At 36.3% G+C, this 24,813-nt stretch overlaps 4 protein-coding genes across 11 annotated transcripts; 2 read left to right on the top strand and 2 right to left on the bottom strand.

Annotated features, from left to right (window-relative positions):
* The first annotated feature begins 59 nt into the window (after window positions 1–59).
* LOC106178577 (N-terminal kinase-like protein) lies at window positions 60–8,420 on the top strand. Its single transcript, XM_087004916.1, has 20 exons — window positions 60–233; window positions 541–600; window positions 1,016–1,100; window positions 1,378–1,496; window positions 1,831–2,063; window positions 2,198–2,288; window positions 2,588–2,743; window positions 2,998–3,156; window positions 3,426–3,533; window positions 3,952–4,065; window positions 4,227–4,319; window positions 4,556–4,618; window positions 4,799–4,987; window positions 5,252–5,327; window positions 5,497–5,643; window positions 5,917–6,074; window positions 6,348–6,455; window positions 6,765–6,962; window positions 7,133–7,340; window positions 7,581–8,420. Exons 1-20 carry the CDS (start codon window positions 120–122, stop codon window positions 7,715–7,717), a joined length of 2,616 nt encoding a protein of 871 aa, XP_086861042.1. The 5' UTR covers window positions 60–119; the 3' UTR covers window positions 7,718–8,420.
* On the bottom strand, window positions 7,762–12,697 carry LOC106178576 (protein toll-like). Of its 3 annotated transcripts, none has more exons than XM_087004914.1 (2): window positions 12,463–12,697; window positions 7,762–11,674 (listed from the first exon to the last, which is right to left on the bottom strand). In XM_087004914.1, exon 2 carries the CDS (start codon window positions 11,591–11,593, stop codon window positions 8,690–8,692), a length of 2,904 nt encoding a protein of 967 aa, XP_086861040.1. In that variant the 5' UTR covers window positions 11,594–11,674; window positions 12,463–12,697; the 3' UTR covers window positions 7,762–8,689. The 3 variants fall into 3 exon arrangements, with proteins under 3 accessions (XP_086861040.1, XP_086861039.1, XP_086861041.1); XM_087004913.1 differs by having other exon boundaries at window positions 12,391–12,697; XM_087004915.1 differs by lacking the exon at window positions 12,463–12,697 and adding an exon at window positions 12,045–12,382.
* A 946-nt stretch (window positions 12,698–13,643) lies between these two features.
* On the top strand, window positions 13,644–16,882 carry LOC106178579 (ribosome biogenesis protein SLX9 homolog). Of its 2 annotated transcripts, none has more exons than XM_013561809.2 (5): window positions 13,644–13,795; window positions 14,548–14,662; window positions 15,044–15,227; window positions 15,645–15,804; window positions 16,354–16,882. In XM_013561809.2, exons 2-5 carry the CDS (start codon window positions 14,558–14,560, stop codon window positions 16,538–16,540), a joined length of 636 nt encoding a protein of 211 aa, XP_013417263.2. In that variant the 5' UTR covers window positions 13,644–13,795; window positions 14,548–14,557; the 3' UTR covers window positions 16,541–16,882. The 2 variants fall into 2 exon arrangements, with proteins under 2 accessions (XP_013417263.2, XP_086861048.1); XM_087004922.1 differs by lacking the exon at window positions 13,644–13,795 and adding an exon at window positions 13,954–14,020.
* A 125-nt stretch (window positions 16,883–17,007) lies between these two features.
* LOC106162167 (uncharacterized) lies at window positions 17,008–24,803 on the bottom strand. 5 transcript variants are annotated; one of them, XM_013539349.2, is made up of 8 exons: window positions 24,494–24,803; window positions 21,509–21,614; window positions 21,110–21,221; window positions 20,359–20,506; window positions 19,953–20,109; window positions 19,347–19,607; window positions 18,900–19,075; window positions 17,008–18,599 (listed from the first exon to the last, which is right to left on the bottom strand). In XM_013539349.2, exons 2-8 carry the CDS (start codon window positions 21,603–21,605, stop codon window positions 17,988–17,990), a joined length of 1,563 nt encoding a protein of 520 aa, XP_013394803.2. In that variant the 5' UTR covers window positions 21,606–21,614; window positions 24,494–24,803; the 3' UTR covers window positions 17,008–17,987. The 5 variants fall into 5 exon arrangements, with proteins under 5 accessions (XP_013394803.2, XP_013394802.2, XP_086861045.1 ...); XM_013539348.2 differs by having other exon boundaries at window positions 21,509–21,617; XM_087004919.1 differs by having other exon boundaries at window positions 21,509–21,617; window positions 24,435–24,803.
* Between the last annotated feature and the right edge of the window lie 10 nt (window positions 24,804–24,813).

The raw sequence follows: 24,813 nt of genomic DNA on the forward strand, positions 1-24,813 counted from the left end.
GGACGACAATCGTAAAACGGACATCGTAAGTGGGTACTAAAACCAGAAAAGTTGTGAGTTGGCTTGTCACAGTCGGCGTGTCACTCATTTTATAACGACATTTACTCATCACTCGAAAAATGTGGTCACTGTTTAGCAGGGATCCAACTAAAGATTTTCCGTTTGAAGTTGGTGAAAAAGTTTTGGGTCTCGAGGAGCAGTCAATCTGGAGCTTGCATAATGGAAAGAAAAAGGTATTCTAAGTCGGAAGAAACCCAAATCTCACATTAAAAGTGTATTTAATCTGGTTTCTCATGATAGTTTTTGTTTGGTGTACTGCTTTTACTTGTTAGTTGCAATATGCTATGTGGTCTAGTCTATAGTGTTTGCAAAAATGCTGTCATTTTGGACCTGGACTATTTATACTGGTACCAATAACTCTGCTTATAATTTATTGCAGACGCCCATAACCACAGTTATTCAATCAATTATAGGGAAATTGATGTATTTTGTTGACTATTTGAATTACACTTAAAAAATTTAACCATGTCATTGCTTTAGAGTACTGGTGAGCTGGTCTCCATCTTTGTTTTTGATGTTAAATCAAGCAGTGACTCACAGGTAAGATTGCATGATCAGGTTATACATGTATATTAAGTCATGTAGTGATCATGAACCAATAGATCTATCCTTGGCTATTAGACACATGATATAGCAGTGGGGGAAAACAAAGAAAAAGACATAGATTGTCATACACATTTAATAAAATTTAGAGAAATGGATGAATTAATCTTCAATTCAGCTAATAAAAGAAATATATTTTCCTATGTGTTTTTACATGAAAGCATGGTGATATCATTTAAATGAAATACATTTAAAATGACTTTCTTTTAACTGATGATGTGAACTCTTTCCAGATTTATTATATTACTTAAGAAATCTCAGTGGCAAATAGATGAATATTCAAGACAAAATTTTCCATGACACTGTTTTAGAAACTTGATGTGATTTTAGTCAGCTTTCTTATTTATGTCAGGTTCAACTTGCAAAGGCATCTTTTAAAAGGATAAAAACATTGAGGCATCCAAACATTTTGACTTTTATGGATGGTATAGAGGCAAGTACATTCAGCCCTTGTTAACACCAGTTTTCACGTAGTGTTTGCTTGTTGAATATATTGCTTCTGTAAGAAATATAAGATATCAGTTTGGAAAGAACATTTCACTTTAATAGATATAATGCATTTTATTAGCAAGAGCATGCATATTATACTTTGTGTTTTGCATGCTATATATATATATATATATATATATATATATATATATATATATATATATATATTCAGAATTGATTTTGTTGGCCTTTTGTTAAACCATTGATATTGTTGTTTGTAGACAGACAAGGTTATCTATGTTGTGACAGAGCATATTGTTCCACTGGAGACATATCTGAGAGAAAACACAGGGGACAACAGTCAGAACAACTTGGCTATTGCCTGGGGCTTGCATCAGATAGCTGTGAGTCAAGTCTATGAAATTTTATTTTATATATACTATTGCCTAACATAAGATATGTAGCACTTTGGAATCAAGTAAATACTACATTTCTTTGAGGATCTTCTTTAATGGAGTACATTTTTATGCATCGTCAGGTCTTGGAACTATATTGAATTAGGTTTTCTTGAAAGGAAATCATGCTGTTTTTAAAAGATAGAGTGATTCCCCCCCCCCCCACACACACACACACACACCCTAAAAGAAAAAGGATTCACCTAAGGTATTGTTTAAAAGATATGGTCACTTGTTTGATTTAAAACCAATTATGGGCATTTATTTTTATGTTCGTTCCCAGAAAGGGCTAAGTTTCTTAGTCAATGACTGCAACCTAATTCACAACAATGTGAGTATGGTGTCAGTATTTGTGGACAAAGCAGGCGAGTGGAAATTAGGGGGAGTGGACTACATGTATCCAGCTGAGGGACCAGAAAGCTTACCCCCTGTCAAAATACTGCCCATTTTAGAAAAATATGATCCACCAGAAAAGGCAGATTTTAGTGGACCACGGAAAAAGAAAGGAGAAAAATGGTGAGATTGACTGTAAATACTACTGCAACTGGTTAATGTAATGTCACTTTCTGGATATTTTAATGGTTCAGCCAGAAAAATACTATAGTGTTATTGTGTTTTAAAAAAGTTGAAGATTTGCTCTGATTTCACAGGTCCACAGATTCATGGGGATTAGGTTGCCTTATTTGGGAAATATTTAATGGTCAGCTGCCTAGAACCAGCTCTTTGAAGTCAACTGGAAAGGTACTCAATATCGGCATTAAATAAATGTTTTAGTTTGGCATATTTAGATTTTATTTTGAGCACCCGCAAAGCATGTGTGGGGAATTGAATGTCTGTGAAGATTGAATCCACTTATTTTAGTTTATTAAAAGCATCTGACACAAGCAGTTGAAAATCTCTGATGTTGAATATAAAATAGGATTCATTTTTCTAAAACGTAACAGTAACTCTTCTTATACTATGGTCCACAAAATTTTAAGATTCTAGCAATAATACTTGACAATGTTGCTTATAAGCTTATAGTTAATTTTCATTTCCAGATTCCCCAAAATCTAGTTGCCAACTACTGTGAGCTTGTGGGAGCAAACCCTAAGTCAAGGCCAAATCCCTCAAAGTTTATACAAGACTGCAGGATAAAAGGAGGGTTTATGTGTAATAGTTTTGTGGACACCATGTTATTTTTAGAAGAAATACAGGTATGATGACTTGTTAGATGAGGCAATGTTGGGGGAAATTAATGTTTATAAAATCTTTCTTTCAGTCTCAGTTTACAGATGCGTTGTGAGTTCAGTAAAGAACGTGTTTAGTTAGCAAAATTATGTTTGGTCAGTGAACTTTGATGTTGATTAAAAATGATATATCAGAATAATGTGTTTTGCCACAGCAGGTTTGGTAGCACTTTGAAGTAGCTTGCCAAATAGAATGAAATATCTTCTTTTATTTGTTTCAGATAAAAGACCAAACAGAAAAGACTCAATTTTTCAGCAAATTACCAGAGTCATTAGATTTATTTCCCAAGGAATTTTGTAAACATAAAATCCTACCACAGCTTCTAAATGCCTTTGAGTTTGGGAATGCAGGTTCAGCAGTATTAACTCCATTGTTTAAAGTGAGTGTCATTTCTGAAGCTTCTCTCCAAGCTTTTGTGTCATTTGTTTTGAACTTTAGTTATAGGCTTTTGTAGGAAAACAGCTCAGACTTAAAGTAGATGGTTTAAGTAGTGAAAACAAACATTTGGAGTTGTGAGAAAATACCTGTGTAATAGCATTGCTTTGATATATACTATTCTTTTATCTGTCTTGTAGCTGAGTCTTAAGTAGTAAATATTTTTATTCTAATATTCATAATATGTTCAGTTCATGCATTGTTTTCTTGCAGATTGGCAAACTTCTTGACCAAGAAGAGTATCAGAAAAAGATTGTGCCCTGTGTTGTAAAATTATTCTCATCTACAGATAGAGCTACTAGAGTCAAAATGTTACAACAGGTATTTTATGCATTGTATCAGTATAGATGAAAAAATTATGTAGTAAAAGAAAATTTTGATATAATGTCAAATGTTGAAATTATTGTTCCATACAGGTAAATATTTATTTAATTTTAAATATTTAAATTGTTGAACTCTAAACAGTTGCAAGATCATTTAGAGTCGGGTATGATTTTATGAAGAAAAACGGTTTGAAGGGTCCTTGTCATGTCTTCCAACATACAGTAACCATGTATTTCCAAACAAAATTAATTCAATTAACCTCCTCTCTGTCACACACATCCACATACACAGGAAGAAAGCTCAAATTTAGCACTTTCTTGAACTGTACACAATTGAACTGTACACAATTTCCTTATATACTGTTTCTGCCAACTAAACCAGACAAAAGCTTGATAATTTACAATGTACATTTCAGCTGGAACTTTTTGCAGACTTCCTGTATCCACCCACAGTGAATGAGAAAATCTTTCCCAGTGTCATTCAGGGATTCATGGATACAAATCCAGTAGTTAGAGAACATACTATTAAAGTGAGTGATATTGTTTCATTTCATTAAAAATTATATAATTATTTAATCCATCCCATGCACTGAAGTAGATTTTTATCACTTATTTACAATGTGTTGTGCATGTGTTCATGTTGTGAATCTTCATTATTTTAGATAAAAGATATTGTTTTGTCCATTTCTAGGCCATGTTGTATTTGGCATCCAAACTGAATTACAAGAACCTCAATGAAGAGCTGATGAAACACTTTGCAAGACTACAATCAAAAGATGACCAGGTCAGTTAAGCAAGATTGGTCAACACACCTCAGCAACACAAAATAGTCGAAAAAAAATTAATATGCTTTTGAGTTGTGTATGTCCTTGAGTGACAGAAATCCAGGCATGCTTTTCCTGGAGTTTACTTATGTCAGTGTTTATACATATTTTACAAAACAACGTTTACAGTGACTGTGGCTAGATAAGATTGTTTTAAACTATCAGGCTGTTAAAGTGTGTTGTATTTGTTCAATAGGGAGGCATCAGGACCAACACTACAGTGTGTTTAGGCAAGATAGCCTGTCATCTTGACCCGCAGGTAAATACAATTATACAGATATTTTCACAAATCAATGTAAGATTGATGAAAAATAATAGAATTTTTAAAACAATTTTCGAAGAAAATTATCTTTACAAGTGACAAAAAGTTGGCTTAGCTAGGTAAAGAAAAAAGTCTGCCATGCATCAATTCAATTAAAGTATGTTATGTTGTCTTTAGATCCGCCAGAAAGTATTGCCATCAGCCTTTCTCAGAGCTCTGAAAGACCCCTTTGGGCCTTCGCGGCAAGCAGGCATTCTAGCTATGGCAGCATGCCACAATTTCTTCTCTCTCAAAGACTCGGCCACCAGACTTCTACCAGCATTATGTGTTTCAGCAGTGGATCCTGAGAAGGGAGTAAGAGACCAGGTGAGTTCAAAATAACTTAATTTTTTTCTTTTGACTCACGTTATAAAGCTAATAACAAAATTGTTTGAAAACTGAAGAGTGATTGAGTGTTCAGTGGGAGTGAAATGTGATTTATAGTCTGTAAATGCACTTCTAACCTCACTTTCTTCACTCAGGTATGAGGTATTTTCTAACCAAAGTAATTTGGATTTGAAATATAAGGCAAAAGTAGATTTCCTCCTGAATAAAGATGATATACATAACACTGAATATCTGTATCTTCAGGCTTTCAAGGCCATCAAATGTTTCCTTGGAAAGCTGGAGAAGGTATCAGAACATCCAGAAATGGAGCAAGAGTTAGGTAAGAAAATTAGTATCATAGCAAATTATAATATGAAAATGAATTTCACAAAAGTTGTACAATCATATATTAATGCCAATGACCTCAACTATTCTAGGTTTGAAAATAATATAGAATTCTAAGACCTTGGTTCAGAATATTTTGTAACCTTACCATAATGTGATTCCAGAGAAGGACCTGAATGCTGGTGGGTCAGCAGTGACCAGTGGATGGACAGGCTGGGCAGTCAGTGGCATGTCCTCTCTGACGTCTATCACTTCAAAAATTTACAAGGGAAGAGGCAAAGGGAATGCTGCTGTTCCTGCTACTTCTCAAGGTATTTGCATGAGTAATGCACACTTTTGATTTCTTTCTGACTGTACACACTTTCAAAGCTTACAGTTATGCCCTAATATATATATATTTTTTAATTCTTCACAGATGTGTAGTGGTTAAATTGTTGGAGTGTATGATTGCTCTTTTACTGGTACAGATGCTTGGTGCCATTTTCTAATTATCACAGTGTAATTAGTATGCATATAAGATCAATCACAACAGACCCTTGTGTGAAAAATAGATGACTGTTATATAAAGAATATTGTTAATACAGCAACTCCTGCAAGTGCCAGTAATCCACCAGCTTCAGAGCCAGCTGTTCGTCCAGCATCCCAAGACAAGCCACCAACTCCTGCAGCGCCACCTAGCAGCCATAATAATGAGCCTGCAGAAGAGTCTGGGTGGAATGATGAAGGGTGGGGAGACATGGATGTGAGTAGATTTAATTATTGCAATCTTGAAATGAAGTATTGTCTGTTTATACATATATTCAGTTGACAAAATGATATACTATGTTAATGAAAAAACACTTTGGTTAACAGTATCTTCAGATATGGGAAATAGATACCAAAAGCCTTTCCTGTTGAAATTCTTGACTAACGGGCATATCTGATGCTGGCAGAACTTAAGAATTACTCTGTGCACAAAGACTGAACATTAATGCCCATGCTATAACTTATTGTATGTGATATATCTTGATGTTAGGATTTTGATGAGGATGTGGCTGTAAAGGAAAATGAAGATGGAGATGACTGGGATAATGAAGAGTGGGGAAGTTTAGAGGACACATCTCCTGTCTCCACTAGACAGCAGGTTAGGCATATTTGTTTACTGCACTGCATGGGTTCTGTAGCATGTAGTTATTGTTTGGGGCAATAATTAGCATATAAGTATATGATAGAAAGAATAAGTTAATATCATAGCAAACAGAATTGTTCTGATAAGTATGAACATTAAGAATATTATTTGATTAAATAAGATTTCTTCTATGAAGTATAGATATGCTGATGCTACCAATTTGACCACTGTATATAAAAAGAATAAAGTGATACAGCACGTACTGTAGTAAATGTGATTGTGGAAGTTGTGTTTTATTTGATTTCTGTTTGATCTACTTCTTAGGAACAAACATCTGGAATGAGAAGTGGCATGTCATTAAGCTCTGCACCCAAGCAACAGGCGTCAGCATTTGATGACTGGGGAGTAGATGACTTTGCTCCAATAGAGGACGCCTCTGTAGCTCCAGCAAGCTCCTACAACTGGGGAGTCCAAGATACAGCCGATGACTTCTTTTCTACTTCTCTAGGCGTTCAGTCTCAGGTTGGTCCTACTATTTAATATATTTCAATATATTTCAATAACATCGTTACAGAAAAAGATGTTGATGTGAAACAGAAATGATTCTCACTGTTGATTCATATTTACCATAAAACTCAGTTGAAGAGTAAACCTAGTAAAGTTTAATAATATTTTTTTCTTTTTGAATCCAGAAACCCAAGTCTCACAGTTCGCAGAGCTCTGGGTCTCGTCCATCTTCCACCAGATCGTCAGTAGAGAGACAGGCTAGGTCCAGTCCAGCAAGAACAACCCCGTCATCAACAGCTGTTAAAGATAGTGGCTGGGAAACTGGAGGAGGAGGAGGAGGCTGGGACGATGATGGGTGGGGAGGTGACACCTGGGAGTCTTTAGAAAATACAGGTAGGTAGAACCTTGAAAGTTCCAATGATTATAGGTTTTGCCAGAAAAACAAAATGATCTTCTTTGATAGGTGGGATAATTTAACTTTTATGAATCCTAACAAATAAAACTCAAGTTGCAGAAATCATGTATTTACTGGATGTAAGAGTTAATTCACTATCCATCATGTGCATAGACTAGAAAACACGTTAATGAGCTCTGCACTGTGTATGTTTATCAAACACTGATCTTCTTTCTTAGATAATAAGGCAGATATGGCAAGAAGAAAAAGAGAAGAAAGGAAACTCCAGAAACAGAAAGAACTACAGGAAAAACGTGCCCAAAGACAAGGCACTGGTGCTATGAAACTTGGTGCAAAAAAACTGGGTCTAGATTGATAATACCCTCCAAATTGGATAGATAATTGAGAGTAGTCATAATTTTCAGACCTTTAAAACCTAGTATTGCCCACAAAAATGCACCTTATTCTTTTCATGAGGTGACTATGTAAAATACTAGGTTTTACAAGGGCTGAATAAAAAAACAATTTTCCTCTATGAAGATGATCGACAACATCATAGAATTGTTGAACAGGCAAAGTAGGTGGGTTTTCATAACAAAGATGTAAGCTGAGCAGACTTCACTCTTAGAAGCAGGAACATTTTTGTGTGTTAACACGAAGAGTTATGAGTAATAAATAAATAAGCACGGAATTTGGAGACAAATGAAGCAGTGGCCAACTAGGAAATGACCTAAAACAATGTGATACTTGCTGCTGCTAAACAATGCAAGCTTAAGTGTCCCAGTCTCTGATGTTGACACTTGGTTGTAGATATAACCTTTTTTTAATGATATGTGATTTTAAAGTAAAAATCATTATGATTGCAACTTTTATTTTTAAGTTATATATTTTAACCAATCTTCTGTCCTTTAAATGGTAAAACAAAGAACTCTTTGACTTTCCTCTACTATTAGCAGTCAACAATAATCAGCTTGGAAAGTGAAAAATTAGACATAGAAACACAACATAAAAAGAGTAAATGAGGTAAAGGAGTATTTAAATGTATATCTTTATATGCTCAATAAAGATTTTATTTATCACCGGACTTGTTACATTTATGTATTAGACGTAGTGCAGAAAGTTGACATGAGGTCTTCAAACACTTGTGAGTTATTCTTTCTGAGAGTCATAGTATTAAAATTAAAACAATTTTTGATACATGAAATCTGTTTTTAAGATCTGTTGATGCATTTCAATAGAAGAAAATGATGTTTACTGGCAGGTGTTTTCTCCGTCTGCCAATACGCATCCCTCCTCTATTGGAACTCTATATTATCCCTATATACAATATACAAAGAAATTTAGTCAACTACATTTTATCAACATGTACTTTTAAATGCTTCAAAGGTTTGGCCGGCAAGGTGCCTCGAACTTTCTCCCAAAACATTGTACAGCCTTTGTGGAGAAATGTGTTAGTTTTTAAGTAAATACCTACCATGTTTTCTTTTGCCAAAAGATTTGAATCGAGATCTGACAATTTCACAACAACCAATCGTCTACACCGATCTTTCAGACTCTGCTGGTGTGCCATTGCAAACTCAAACACACACCACTCACTGTGAAGATAAGAATCAGACAATAATGTCAGCGTCCGGCGACTTTTTTCAACTGCGTTTGCTATGTTATCGGCTATATATTCGCCTGGCAAAAAATCTCGCTCGTGAATGCATAACTTGTATCCCCATTCTGTTTCCATTTTCTGTATAATAACATTGCGAACAAAGACACTGTCGTCATTGCTGTATGATATGAAAATGTCATAATCCTTGTCCGTGTCGCTGTCATCGCGTGAAAATTGCTTATAACGATTGTAAATAAGTACTTCTACCTCAGTTCTGTAGAAAAACGTGATAGCGACTAACGCAATAAACACAGCCAGCACAACCAATACAACAGCAAGAGCGACAACGTTAAGTATGAATTTCGTTTTGTCACATTGTTCAGTGAAATCGAAGTTTGTAAGTGTAGTGTCGTTGCAGGTGGCTATGAATGTTAAATTTCGTTTTATTATCCAGTCTTGTATCCAACGCTGAGAGCAATCACAATGCAAACTGTTACCTTTCAGACTAACCATCGACAAAAAAAGAAGACTGTCGAATGTTCCTTCAACCACTTCAGCTATGCCATTTCTGTCCAAATTGATATATTGAAGTTTTGGAAACGCTGTAAAACTGCTATTAGAAATAGATCCAATGTTGTTGTCTGCGGCCTGTAATTCCTGTAGATCAGAAAACAATGTCGTTGACGGAAAAGTTTCCACTTGGTTTCTATTAACATAAAGTCGCTTCGTAGATGAAGGCAGGGAAGCAGGAAAGCCCGTAAGTTGACTATCGCTACAGTTGGCAGTATGAACTAATGCCTTGCCTTCCTTCGTTCTGAAACATCTACAGTTCCTAAAACAGTCCCTATGGTGCTCACAGGATACTTTTCGAATAACAGTTTCATAATGTAAAATGTTGACGTTTCTGAGTGCAGAATTTCCATCACACGTCAAAGTTAGATCCTGCAAAAACCCGAACTGTCGCAAAGCGTGTAAAGTGGCTATGGTTTCACAGTCGCACTGTATGTGATTATCTCTCAGTGACAGGCGTAGGTTCTCTGCACCTGAGAGATAGGACAAGAAGGAAACATCTTTGATTTCATTTTCAGCTAAGTTTATAAAGTCCAAGTGGTCAAAGAACCCCGGATCCAAACGGGTTAACAGATTATTTTTGACATTTAGATAGCGAAGGTTTTTCCAAGCAACACGTTCACTGGACACAGTGGATATTTTGTTATCCTCAACATTAAGTCGTTGTAAATTCGGAAACGTTACATTTAACAGACGTGGGATATCTTCGAGAAGATTATGTCCCAAATCCAGTCTCCAAAGACTGGGCACATTAGACAGTGCCGGTTCCTTCATGATAACGGACCGAATTGAGTTGAAACTGAGAAATAATTCTCGCAAGGATCTGTATCCAACAATTTCATTCAAATCCAGAGCTTGCAAGTAGTTGTGACTGACGTTCATAATCTCCAGTCGAATTAGATCGGTTGTAATTAACTCCGAAATGGACGTTATTTCATTGTAACTCAGATCCAAGAAATTAAGATTTGGCACCGTTTTGTTTGTGAGTGCGACGACTTCACTTCTGTTTTCTCTGTCGAAACCACTGGATATAGAGTTATAAGCTAAAAATAAAACCTTTAAGTTTGTAAAATTTTTAAAATCTTTCCTTCTTAATTTTCGAATATTACTGTTTTTCAGTATTAGAGTTTCTAGTTCAACTTGACTCTGCATACATTTCAGTAACATGTCTGCGTTCGGAAGCACATTAAAAGCCGCCAAAGTTTTTAGTATGTGGTGCAAAGCGCAATCTTTAGTGTCTTTTAACTCCACTGAGTTGAGGTGTAAAGACCTCAGAGTGTTACCAGGGATGCTATTCAGAACATGAATGACATCCGAAGACTTCCCCATGGTAAGCGATTCAAGATGCTCGAGGCATCCCAGGCTGTAGTTATAGGTGTTAGATATGAAAGTTTGATGAAGATCCAAGTAAGTGGCGTTCAAAAAGGGCTTAAAGAAAGCGTCACATGGATTTGACACTGTAATATTCATTGATATATCCAACGTTCGTAAACGAGGAAAAGATGCGTTTACTCCCCATGGCCACCGATGAAAAGGTTGATATTTTAACGTCTGGGTCCCGTACTCAAACGCTGGCAAATGAATATTAAGATATTCTAATTGAGGAAAATGCCCAAACACCGGATACTCAATTATACGAGTGGGATCAAAATAGCCATTATGATTTTCTGGCCTTTCTTCCCGTATAACTAAACGATTAAGTTTTCTGAGATGAGAAAATGCACCATGTCCGATTACTTCAATGAAGAACCGACGGCTTGTGATGATTGTTAATGTTTCTAGATTAGAGAAGTGTTCAAGTTCTATGTAGCTCCGTCCCGTGGTCAAAATATCTGTCTGGCGCACTATCACCAAGAATCTTTGGTACGAGGCGGTGAGCATTTGAGCGCGAACTGTAAGGTGGAGGGTATTCATAGCAGTTTCTTTTGTCACATTCACCAATCGAGTTGTGTAATTTTTCTCCAGGTATTTGCATGATATAGCGTCTTTGTTGCAGAGGCAATTTGAAGGGCAGCTCCCCCAGCAGAGCGATTCCAACCATGCTGATAGGAAGAAGACGGTCAGCAGAGTAGTGTAGGCCATTTTCTGTTGCTCATCCCTGACTCATTTAGTATCTATACACTCATCATTGTAAATATAGTGTCTGAGAAAACTGTTATTCGTCTGAAAGAAAATAAGTATATCTAAAACTAAGCTAGGAACGACTGCCATTGTGACCCTTCTCTAAAGACGAATCCCTGATAAAAAAAAGTCGAATGCATATATGGCATTTCTGTTTAATTGTCTCTATAACAAGTAATAGAATAGGTCAACATATCCTAACATGAAGTTAAAAGTGAAAAAAGTAGTTTCAAAATTGAGAAAAATTAGTAGATTTTTTATTATTTACTTTATAATATATGTACGATCAAACGATTTAAATTTGAAACAAGGCAAGGGTGAGATCAATCGTTTGTTGTCCTTCTATATATTTCAAACTAATTATGCTGTAAAGGCGATACAAGTATTATAAAACCATTCACAGCCAGCTTACTTTTCACTTGTGTACGTTGCTCCTTCAGGGTAGGCCTATCTGTCTTTTTAACCTGTTTACTAATACAGTGGGCCATAATTATGCTGATGAGTTTGATATTTAAGTAAATGGTACTTGTCACGCGATCTTTGCGTACGCCTCAGACTTATACATGTAGTCTCAGTAGCTCCATATCAGGCGTAAATACAATCATGTCAAATTAATTTCATGTTCCCAAAGAACTTCGTACTTCAACTTGTTGGATTAGATGAAACGTGTATTTTTTACAATCCCACAGATGAAGAAATACAAATGACTCGAAAGCACTTATCTTATAGTCCTCTGATTTGCACACACATCTACTCACCTGCCATCGTTTCCGTTCATTCCTTTACTGAACTAATATGGATACGTATAAACAATGTACATGTATGCTCACCCAAAAGGTTTATCTGCGTGACACATGCCCTACGTTTGTCTTGTTGTCGCCTGTTCTTCAATAAACGCGTACGAGCACGGTGAATCAGGGGAAAATAAATTTGTGACGCAAATGTAAAAGAATATGTATTTCCTCGTGTAAGGTTGCGGGTATAGGGTAATCAACATTGACTTGTAAAGTGAGATATGCATGTGTGCTATTTCGAGTGCCATTGGTGTCTCGTCATTGGAGTAGTCAGCATATATATCACTAATTTAATGCCCATCATTGTCTGAGTAGAATGCTTAATAGTGGTCTACATCGGAGAGTAGTAGCGTACGGTGCCTATCCTTGCATTGAGGAAGAGAATTGAGCTCTCATGTATTAAACACAAGGATTCCTGACACGTATAAATCTATACATTGGATAAATGAAATAAAATTATTTCTATTTTCGTAAACGATTGTTAAGCAACGAGTTTTGATTAATTCTAGAATTTTAAGTGTATTAAGGGATTTTGGTTTTTTAAAGCATAAGGTTCCAAAGGTGAAATAGACTGATTTTCTGGGGGAACATACGTTGGGACTGTGTTAAAAGGCGTTGTTTTTCGAACAAAATTTCTCTTATTCGTGTTCTTCACGGTTGTATATCATTCAGTTCACTTAACAACAATAACAAAGACGACATTATAAACAACAGCGCTAACAACAATGATGTACTTTCCACATATCTCTCATTGTTTTGTTTTCAAGTCGTTAATGATTATTTGTTAGCATTTATGTAGCAAAATAGGCATAACAAATATTTTGGTATTATCATTAGAAAAATAGATACATGTAAACAAATTAATAAAAATAAAAATACAATAATGCCGATAATAATAAGAAGGCAAACGTAAATATACATTTTGTGAACAGATACCTGTAGTTGAGTAAAAAAATATGTTTGATGAAATAGGGGCCTAAACTCAAATGAAAATAAATGAAGCAAAATATAAACTGTACCGTAGAAGTTTGGGTGGACGCTCTTGGTGAAGTTATGATGGAGGTGACTTCAGGATGACTACAGGCAGAGTGACGTTGGTTTTAAATAATTGGGGTGGTATCTGTGCAATGTACATTGTTTTTTATTTTAAAATTACCACTTTCTTTTATGATGTTACGCCATAAAAGAGAAATCTGAACACGGCAGATAGCGGTCCCATTGCAGCAGATGTGACAAAATGTAAATGCGTCGGTTGTGCTGAGGCGAGAACGAGGCAATAACAAGATGTCGATGTTTTGACATGTGCTTACAGTAGCTACGATTGTTCATGAACACACCATTCTCGTGGTTTTGATATTAATAACAAAAGGTATGCGTTTTGCTTTGCTGCTACTCCGGTTTATTCTGTTATGATTCAGTAAATAACTTTAGTGCAATACTATATATATATATATATATATATATATATATATATATATATATATATATATATATATATATAATGCCGGTGTGGCAAGAGCGCACGTTCTGTACGTACACGAAGGCTTGCATTACCAGGAAGAAGGCTCCCAAGTGATGCAAAGTGAAGTGACGGGTAATAGCTGTTAAAACGTCCATTCCCAAAATAATTTCAAAAGGTTATGTGTTTGCTGGGTACATGTACTTTACACACAAGACATGGGGGAAATTTTGGAAAATCCAGCTAGAGCCCCTGCGCTACAAGAAACATGCAGTGCCATCTCATTTTGTGCAGGTCCAAACTAAGTCATTGCTGCCAAATGGTTTTGACTGCCATGAGGCAGGCAGACTTATTAAGCCGATAAAGTTATAGGTGTTTTATTCATTTTTATTCAACGGCAGTTGAGTTGTTTATTTGAGCCAGCATCGCCCGCTGATAATTGGTAGAGAACCTGGCATATTTTTTGTTTGCAATAGGAATCATAAAATGTTAATGAAATGGAAAGTGTGTATTAGTAGGTTGAATATCCTTCAACTGTAGTTGAACCTTTGTTGGAGGTGTGTGTTTGTGTGACTGCTGTTATATGTACTTCTACTAGTAGTGGTACAGTCTCATGGTTTGTTGTAATAAATTTTCCAGGTTAACTGTGCTCTTATTTGTAGGACTGACACCATGGGTAAAGTGAAAAGACTCCGGCAAAAATTCCACAATGCTGCTGTTAAATCAAAGGAAACTGCCACTGACAAAGTATCAACAGAAGAGAGGGATCAGAACGAGGTAAGGTTTTCATACTCTCAGGCCCAAACTTAAACATACTAACAGTTTACTTGGTTAATACTGATTTTGTAGTAGGCGGGACGGACATTTAAGCCAGATTATCTGACAGTAATCTAGACTCCCCACGGGGATAGATCGATCTAAAATCTATGGGAATGCGCCCTAAGAAATTTATGGTTTAGCGGAATCTTAGTCCCAGGTACCCCGCAGGGCTAGTTGACTCCAAAGATTTTGGACACAGACTGGTTTAATGAAAACAGAACTAGATTGCTGATATTGTAAAAACATTTTTATTTAACAATAAAATATCTGTAATGGTCCACTATATTGATCAGTGTATGTGATTTTTTTTGTTGTATTTATTAAAATATTTTTTTCCAGCTCTTTTCACCAGTATTTCCTACAGAGGGACTATTTAGTGGGATTCAGATTCCAGATGGTGTCTTGAAGCAGCAACTTCCAGATGACTTTGACACCAGGAGTGCAATAACAACCAAATCACTGAGAGGACTTCAGTTGAAGAAAAAAGATAAAAAGAAGTTGAGACATGAAATATGGCTGCAAAGTATGTAATTTATGACAGTGAATCAAGTAAATTGTATCATTGATGAAGGTTAATGATGTTGAATGGTGTTGGAATGAACACTTTAGTAACTGATGTGATTATTTATGAATCCGCATTGGTTATTGAGTATGGTATAGCCTCAATGGTTGTATGGTTGTTAACAATCAGATCTGTTTTTAATTAGTAAAATTGATCAACTAACAAGTTGTATTAAATATGGTTGGGTTCATTGTTGAAAGTAATTTCTTTACTCCTAATCTGCTTTCTCTGGTACAGGTGTAACCCATTCACCTCATGCACCTGTGTCCTAGAATTCACCTCTTTTTGTGGTGAAAGTTGAATTTTGGGTTTTTCTCAGATTTATTTTTCTGGAAATGTTGGTTTACCAGTTCATTGTCCAACTTTCTTATTTTACAGAGGTTGATGCCATCCAAAGTGCCAAGAAAAAGATGAAAGAAAAGAAGAAGAGAGAACGAAATCCCGTTGTAGGGGACATGATGCAACTTGAAGAGACTCTCCCAACCCTAGAACTACTGCTAAAGGGGGATCAAGCACCCAAGGCTGAACAAAATAAAAGGTAACTTTTAGAAGAGGGAAGCTTATTATTAACCATTTCGTGATGTACCAAGAGCATTGTGAAAAAGAAAGCCCATGGTTTTTAAAAATGTTTTTGCTTTTCCATGAATGGACTACATTTGTTCTTTGAAAGTTTCGTATTGGTGGTGAGACACTAATGGCATTGGTTGAAGAATAATTGAGACCATATTTTTATTAAACTGTAACACCCCATTTCCATAGATTTTTAGATCGATCTATCCCTGTGGGGAGTCTCACTAGATTACTGTCAGCTTGGCCGGCTTAAGCGTCTGTCCCGCCTACTAAAAGCTGTACGGGGGAATTAACTATGGTGCCCGCTCGGCTGACTGCAATTTAGCATGAACCCCCAGGTTGTTAAGTCGATCTAAATCTTAATCTCTAGAGCGATCTAAATCATTGGGAAAGCACCCTAAGAGAAATGAAAATATGAGGAAGTTTATTTGTTCAAACATTGTCTTTTCATGACCAAAAATGTAAGCTTTTTTTTAACCGATGCAAGGTATTGAAGTTTTTATCATTATTTTCTCAGGTCATCTGTAGCATGCAAGAAAAACAAAGGAATTCAGAAAGAAAAGACAAGACGTAGGCAAATGCAGGAAGACATGAATTTGTTCAAGCAGGTTTTACGGCACCCAGCCTACATGGAGAAACCAGGAGAAACTATGTTAGAACATTTACAGAATAAACTCAAACAAGAGGAAGATATGGATACATGATAATGAGACATTTCCAATTTAAAAAGAGATAAGAGAGAAATAAATTGCAGTATATAATTTATTATTGTATTTTTCTTTTCAAAACACCTTAACAGTTGAAGTTTAACAATTTAAAAAACGATGATATCTTCATATTTTATACGTTTACTATGTAAATCCTGTCATATTTTATCTATGTTGAAAACGTTGTGGAGAGTGACACAAAAACGACACGACTGAGGTAGTATATGCTAGTATTGCACTTACTATGCAATTATTTAATGTAACTTGACACCAGAGAAATTGGGCAATGCCTTTTGAAATAAAACGACCATTTTCCCATTCTTTTCAATGGTGAACGAATCCTTTCCGTTTGTCGATTTTTAGTGTGTTTTAATAACAATCTCTTACCAGATTATAACGGAGGTTGGCCATCTGTTAAGGTCAACGTGACAAGAAAAATTTCAGAATAATTGCAATAACTGCCGTTTTGGTGGTAAAATGAAATTTATTTTATTACTTTGTGTTGTTCACAATGTGTTGATTGTGGAAATTTGTATCTCGTATAAAGAGTTGTTATCTCTTTAACTTCTCCTTCTTGAAGGTACATGGTGGCATTTGATCGGATTCAGTGGCAATAACATGGCATGAGTACTTGTTTAATATCCACCTTAAAAATCCTACTTCATGGTAAATTCCAAATAAAACGTACAAAATAAGCCGCTTGCAGCTTATGATGTTCCGAGTTATCTGCATATCAACAATTAATATACGTCTACTGATTTCTGCAAGACGCGTACACAAAATAAACTAAACTTGTAATTCTTTTCACATGTAAGCCAGTGTGATAAAAGAACATAGATTTCTCATGATCTGAGTACTGTTTACCAGGGCCACAGATTAATTATGTGCACTTTTCTCCAACACCAGAAATGAGTCCTGAATTAACCAGGGGTATATCTGAGAGTTTGTAGTGAAAAATCAATCTGTGGCCCTGGTAGAGGGTACGATCTTAGTGTCTTCTCTGCAAGTTATTGGTCATTAAACCTGCAATAACAGTATAAAATGCTTATATCACATTCTTACATTTTGCTAATTTAACTACTTTGCATAACATCGAATAATAGATGCTAAGCCATATTTTGTGCATGCAGAGTATTATTACATTATATTGTTGTAAATAAATAATATCAATGTCAAATTTCTACTTAGAATGTGCATTATAAATGAATTATAAGAACGTTTAAAAACTTCAATACTGTTTTAAAAAATTGTAATATATATCCACTGATAACACGTAATATACACAAATCGATGACTGTTAAATGTTTTTAAAAGGTTTAGTGCATGCGCATGGCTTGGAGCCAAACTTGATCACATATCCTTCTAGTAAAATAATATCAAACTTCATATATAGTTAACGCGTGTTTTAAGGTTAAAACTATATCACAGTGCTTTCAATGTCAATTCAGAATCGTTCGGTTTTGGTGGTCACCGCATCTTGATCCTTTTCTTTTGTTTGATCGTAAGTGCTGTAAGTGGTCGTCTGCTTCACGTTCAGTTTGGAAGTGGACACGTACTCCTCACCATCTGAGTGCTTCTCTTCAGTGGGCCCTACGGCAGACTGTCTTAGCATTATCTGCTTCAAAAACAATATTGATATGCACACACCTATAATGAAAACCCCCACCAACAGGATCATCAGGGCAATCAGGTCAATTTGAACGTCTAGTATCTGTAAGAGGGCGCTTAATGTCACCATGACAGCATAAACGAAAACGCTTCCAATGATGAACATCACTTGCGCGGCAATGCTGGGCTTCTTCTTAATGTCATACGAGCCGCGGGAGTTGTTACATCGTCTGTCAATGTAGAGAATCAAGTATAAAAGCCCAAACGCCATTAAAGCATAGAGGTAGTAAACGGCGGGAATACGTATTATTTCCTGCATGCGCACCCAGGTTCTCCCCTGGGCATCTGGGATCCAGCTGTAACACCATATTGTTATAGCCAGATAAACCACGAGGGGAAACAGTCTCGTCCACCAGGGTATCCTTCTCCAGAATGGCAAAGAGAATATCTGCAAAAATGTGTTTAACATGTCATTTTGGGCTATAACTTATTTAATTGAATTTAATTGAAAATGTCTGTTGATCATGCTCTCATGAGACAACTCCATTTCAAAGATAACATTTATGCTAGTGAAACATTTTTCTTAAGATATTATAATAAAAGATGTCAATTTCTTAGTAAAAGTTGTAATGTAAGTGACGTTTACATGTTTTTTTTCTTTTTTTTTTGGATTGAAATGAACACCAAATTAAGAAGATATATGGAACAAAAACATTCAAGTAGTTCTGTCAGTGAAGAGGTGGCCCACCTGAGTAAGTACCAATACCAAGGCGAATCCGAAGACAAACATTGGCCACAACTTTGTCCCCAACATGTCTGGCCCTCCTGTCTGGTACGCAACCACACCCCCGTGCCACGTGACCCATATTTCTAATAGGAGGCGCCAGTATCTGTTCAGATGCATGTTGGTGTACACAAGACTACCTGGAATATGTAATTACTGTATTGTACAAAAATAAAACATGAAAATAGACGGTTATCCATATAAACTGATCCTTTAAAATCAAAATGACACCAAGTGAATAGCATTTATAATTGCCTGCTGCCAAAACCACAATACGCCTCATAGCTCCCATCACTCTTTTAATAAAGTGGTTTATGATTATTTTAAGAATAATTAATAATTGGGGAAGTATGTAATTATATAGCTCCCCAATTATTAATTAGGAAAGTACATAATTATAATAGCGCATACCTTGCAGCATAACCAACCACGTGTGAGCGAACCCCAAAGCATGTCCCCACGTGTTTTCCATGGGGTGATACCAGAACGTATAGATTACAGCCCAGGCAAAGGCATATCCATGGTACTTGCGGAATAAGTTTATAGGGCCGTAGCTAAAGCGCACTTTCCTGCTCTTTGAGCCGTTGTCATGGACGCTGGGCCAACCGAAGATCATCCCTCGCTCTTTGTATTCTAACAGCACGATCAATACCAACATCATGATCACGGAGGCTGGAATATCAAAGTGCAAGGGAAATTTATGAACTGCTCAATTCTATGATATAATACCTCTTCGCGGTAAATTGAGGGAAAAGATAATAATAAGGACCACTGAATTATTTTTTATTTATCTCAATTTTTAATTCAATTTCTATTAACCAATTTCTAATTCTAATTTCCTTTGGAAAACATTTACAACTCTCAAAAGTCACGTGCATGCAGCATGCCCTATTTAACCCCATCCCCTTGGAAATTTTGGTCGGAAAATTTTGGTCATGACTTAGGAGCTAAGGTAAATATTTGTAAAAAAAGCCTAAAAGATGACAAGGGACAGTTGTTCAAAGAGTCTGTACTTACACTGTGAGCTGGCAATGCTGACATCCTGTGCCAATGCGTCATAGGTGATATGAGTTTGTAGCAGGTGAAGCAGGTGGAAGAACACATTCAGACCTAGTAATATGTAGTTGTGTTTCCCGAGCTTTGTGCTATATTTCTCATTGGGTGTTTCTGCTGCCTGAAAAATTCCCAATTATTTGACAATGACAGCACGAATAAAATGCTTGTTACTGTATAATAAATGCAGAAAATCGGATAAAACTAATAACATCATTAGCAAAATGTCCTAAAAAATTAAATTCAGACTGGTTATTGAAATGAAGCCTACATTCTGCTTTTAACACACAACTGAGCTGAGGACGCACTTTTCAGAACGCAAAATGGGCTTAATTTTGACATTACTAAACGTTAACGCACAAACCTATACCTTGGCCAGTTGTGAATAGAGTATCCCAGCCCACATGAGTAACTGATGACCCACGTAGCTTAACCACATGAAGAGACGGGTGAATGCAGTGACTTGATCCGGCGGCAGTTTCCAGTAATACCAACGGGAATCGGCACCAACGCCGTATCTAAAGCGAATATTCAGTACAAAACAGTTTGCATAATCATTACTAAAAAAAAAGCAAGACGGTGATTCCGCATATATATGTAGGTTCTCTCAAGTATGGAAATGGAATGTCAATTATGAGATTGTAATAAGGTCAGATATATAAAAGCATTTTAATTGAAATCAACCAACTGATCCTTTAAATAGAAAAAGAGGCATTTTCACCCTTCACATTTGTTGGACAGAATTTAAATTGTACCTGCACACGTTAACGCACAATTAATTACTAATGACTAATTAACTTCAATTTGGGCTCAGATTTGTCACACAGGTATACACCTGTCACAACTTAATGCACACGTGAGGTACATCTACCCTATTAATGTGTTCCACTCATTTACATGTAACTAGGGAATTTGTTTAATTGCCATTGTAAGAGTCAGGTATATCTATGGTTTTATGAAAACATTCACAGTAGAATAGGTCAAAATAAAATACGTCTCATATTTTCGAGATTTGCTTTTCAGCAAAAGTGTATACTGTAACCAAAAGTGTATGATATACCCTACCATGGTACAAGCTTCTGCTATGGCTAATAAAACAATGATCTATAGTATTCCCGTACCTGCCTTTCACCCCTGGTTCCGGCACATAGGGCTCTGGCCAGAACCTGTCTCTGGACGTAGCGCTGGTGTTGTGTGTGTAACCGGACTGAGCGTCCCAGCCACGCATAGCACCTTGAAGATCAAACAGGATTTTACTACATGAATGTATGTGCTATGTTTTGTAACTTATGTAACTAAAAATGATTAATGGCATAGGGCCTAATATGAAAGTTTTCGTTTTTTAAAAACGCAGTATCTCTCAAAAACCTGACATATAAATCAATAAATAAAATCAGGTCATATAGTTAAATTGCAATTATCATTAGTTCTTACAAGTTATTTGTTTCAAGGCTGTGCTTGAGTGGCACAGCCTTTTTATAATACATGTTATCAGAGAGAAAATGATATAAATAAATTACCAAAGCCGAACATCGCCCCTATCAAAGCAGCTATGAAAACGATGCCAGCAAACCACGCCCAGAAATCTTGTCTCTTGTACCAACTCACTGACTCCATGGCGGGATGCTTCTGAAACGACAGATTGAACAACGTGTGAGTAAAAATTATAACTTTTGAACTGATGGTCAGGTGATATGTGTTGTTCTTCAATATTCAAACACTCTGTCCTTAAGGTCCTCATGGTTGGAAGAAAAGTACATTGACGCCACTTTTATGATTTAGGTTTTCTTCTGACAAAAATTCTGTTGTTACCATAATCTGAATTTCAATCTGTAGATCAAGTATATTTTCACCAACTGAATGATCGGCCATATCCAATATGGCATAAAAACTCCCAACGCATCTTGTCTTGTATAACGTACTTCGTGTATACGTCATAACGTTATCTTTACGTCGCATCGAATCGACGTTGAGCACCTTTCTGTTGCACATTGCGCCAGCAGTGCTGGAGATTTAGAAAAAAACGCGACAATTGCTGAATAGATTGGTTCATAAAAGCTTTTCAACAAAAGTGTTTTCAGGTAAAACTGGTTCCTTGCTGGAATGTTAGGTACTTTTGCAATATATGGACCTACCCCCAACACACACACTTGGTGTAAGTCTTGGATTATTTAAATGTGATTTTAATGTAGACTTTGATCAGATCAATGCTTCTATTCAAATGTGTTTGGGAATTTTATTCCACGTTTTTACAAGAAAATTCAAGTCCATTCAAATATGACAGCTGAGGGCAAACTAATTTATTTGAATAGTAGAGGCATTGACAGAAATTGATAAGACACGCAGACCTAAATCTAGCATTGAGACCTAGTGGAGTGCGGTATAGGCCTATATCAAAACCAGATTTACTTTATGTTTACTTTTCCGTTGTATAGCCAACATAGACCTACATGTACCCCTGTATGTGTTGAAAATACGAGGGGATACAAAAATGAAACTCACACAGAAAGAGCAAGCTATTTAAGTTTATACTTCTTCATTTTTCAACAAAGTCGATCCCTTTTTAATTCAATTTACTCATTTGTCCCATCTACAGCGGGGTGACAGAAGCATTGCACCATCTACATCTATGTACTCTGTGACATGGGGACCCATTCGTAAAAAGCGATTCGCGATTTTAACCAGCGGCGAGTTTTCATCCATGTACACTATAAAGGTTGCCATCAAAGGTGTTATGCCCTTCTGGCTGCCAAGTTTCTACCATGTTGAAGGTACTACGCGGGAGCTCAAAAATTGAAGGAAGAAAAGAAACTGTGATTAAAATTAGTTTGCATATTACTTATTAGAAATGCCACTCATTTAATTAACCTTTTAAATTGTCCCCGCGTTCTCTAAAAGGGCAATTTTTTCATTTATCCATTTAATTCTTGCTTTACTGTAACCGCTAGTTATTTTATAGGCCCTACTCCCAACGAAGGTTACGAGCGTACCTATAGAAAAACCAAGCTAGACTAGCCTACCTTCATATCAAACGGAAATCGGGGCAATAAAATGTGAGTAAATTAAAAATGGCTGTGGTCACCCACGATCACCAGCGAACTCAAGTCTGAACTGGACTGTAGGCAACAACAACTCAGACTGACATAATTAACCATTGGAATTATTGCGAGAGTAACTAATTCATAATTCATCAAAATATTTCGAAAATTTAGAAATATGACATACATTGAAAAATGGAGGAGCCTTACCCTTTTCCGCTTTCTGTACAACTGCCTTGTCATTATACCACGGTAGGATCCAGTGTTATATATTCACCACGTGAGTTCCCTACTTTAACTGTAACTATACACAATGTGACCTGACAATCTTTGCACAGTTATATAACTTGCCATCACTGTGGGACTTTGATCACATTGACACGTGTGTATGCCTTTAATAAATCAATCAATGACCTCTTATCTATATTCACTGGGTTAACCTGGGACCTGAGCTTATGTTACGTACAGGTACACATGTTTCTGACCTATTTATAGGGATACGTTACGTGCTGTTTATGTTAACCTGTCCCTCCCCTAACCCCCCCCCCCCCCCCCAAAAAAAAAAAAAAAAAAAAACGCACTTCACTGCAGTAAAAAATCTATTTCTGTGTTATTATTTTTGTCATCTGTTGGATCTTTCACGGTAATATTAATTTGGTTACTAAGCTCTTCTCGGTGTACGCGTCGGCTGACGAGTATAGACACAAACTAAAAGGCAAAGATGGCAATCTTTATTTATGAAGACGCTGTAGGGGTCCATGTTCCTCCCTAACCAGGTTCTTCTAATATTTCACTTGTCACTGATGCATGGGAGAGGGAATACAACCACAAACTCACATCTTCAGCTCCAACTCTAAAGGTCTCTTTATTCAGTCCAAGCCTTCAGCATTTATACCCATTATCTTATAAGAATCTGTCTGAATGCCACAGTGGCAGCAACTCATTTAAATACTAATTGCAATGCAATAGATAACAAGTGAGATTTTCTACTTATCAGTTATATCAGTTCTACTTATCAGGTATACCTATACAGAGGATGATAAATATTCATTCAAGACTGAAGCAAGGTGAATGATGCTGACTGATTATATAAACATAATATGTAAATGAGTGAGTTCATCACAAGCATTTAGTGGTGGACCTTAACAACGCAACGAGTTTGGTGATTGATTAGCACGATTTCATTAGAATGCATCATGCAAAGTTGAGGACATTAACTCATTTAACACTGAATGATATATATATATATATATATATTGCTCCGTTACGGAACTTGGTTGGCGCAAAATTGATTTTAAACTATCCATAGAACGTGTGCCGACACGGGGTTAGACATACGCGATTATTTAAGAACCTGGTTTTGACACCGAGACGTTAAAATAACAAAAAAGTCCATTTTTGCCCTTACCTTAACGATACCGCTGACGACCTTTCTTCCGCCCTTACACTTAACCTGTACATACGTACCTGATAATTCAAATATATCCTGGCCCTGGCCTATATCTGATATATCTGATAAATACAGGCTTCGACTTGTTTTCTGCTTTTGTTAATATTTCTGTAGACGACTTCTATTTATCAATTAGTGCGTTCTTCATGCACAGCCTACACAACACAAGTTGTATTTTTCAATCATTACAAACTAGGCGAGCACAAGCGCTGACATCCTTTAAGTTACAGCACGAAATTATAAACGGTTTATGTCTATACGCTACAACTGAGTCTATATATCACAGACACGCGTGTCGACACGTGAGAACACAATAATGGTTTGGATATTGACCCTT

The sequence above is a fragment of the Lingula anatina genome, chromosome 2 (assembly GCF_051362555.1).
Source record: "Lingula anatina isolate TDL-2025a chromosome 2, LinAna3.0, whole genome shotgun sequence".
Classification (NCBI taxonomy): domain Eukaryota; kingdom Metazoa; phylum Brachiopoda; class Lingulata; order Lingulida; family Lingulidae; genus Lingula; species Lingula anatina.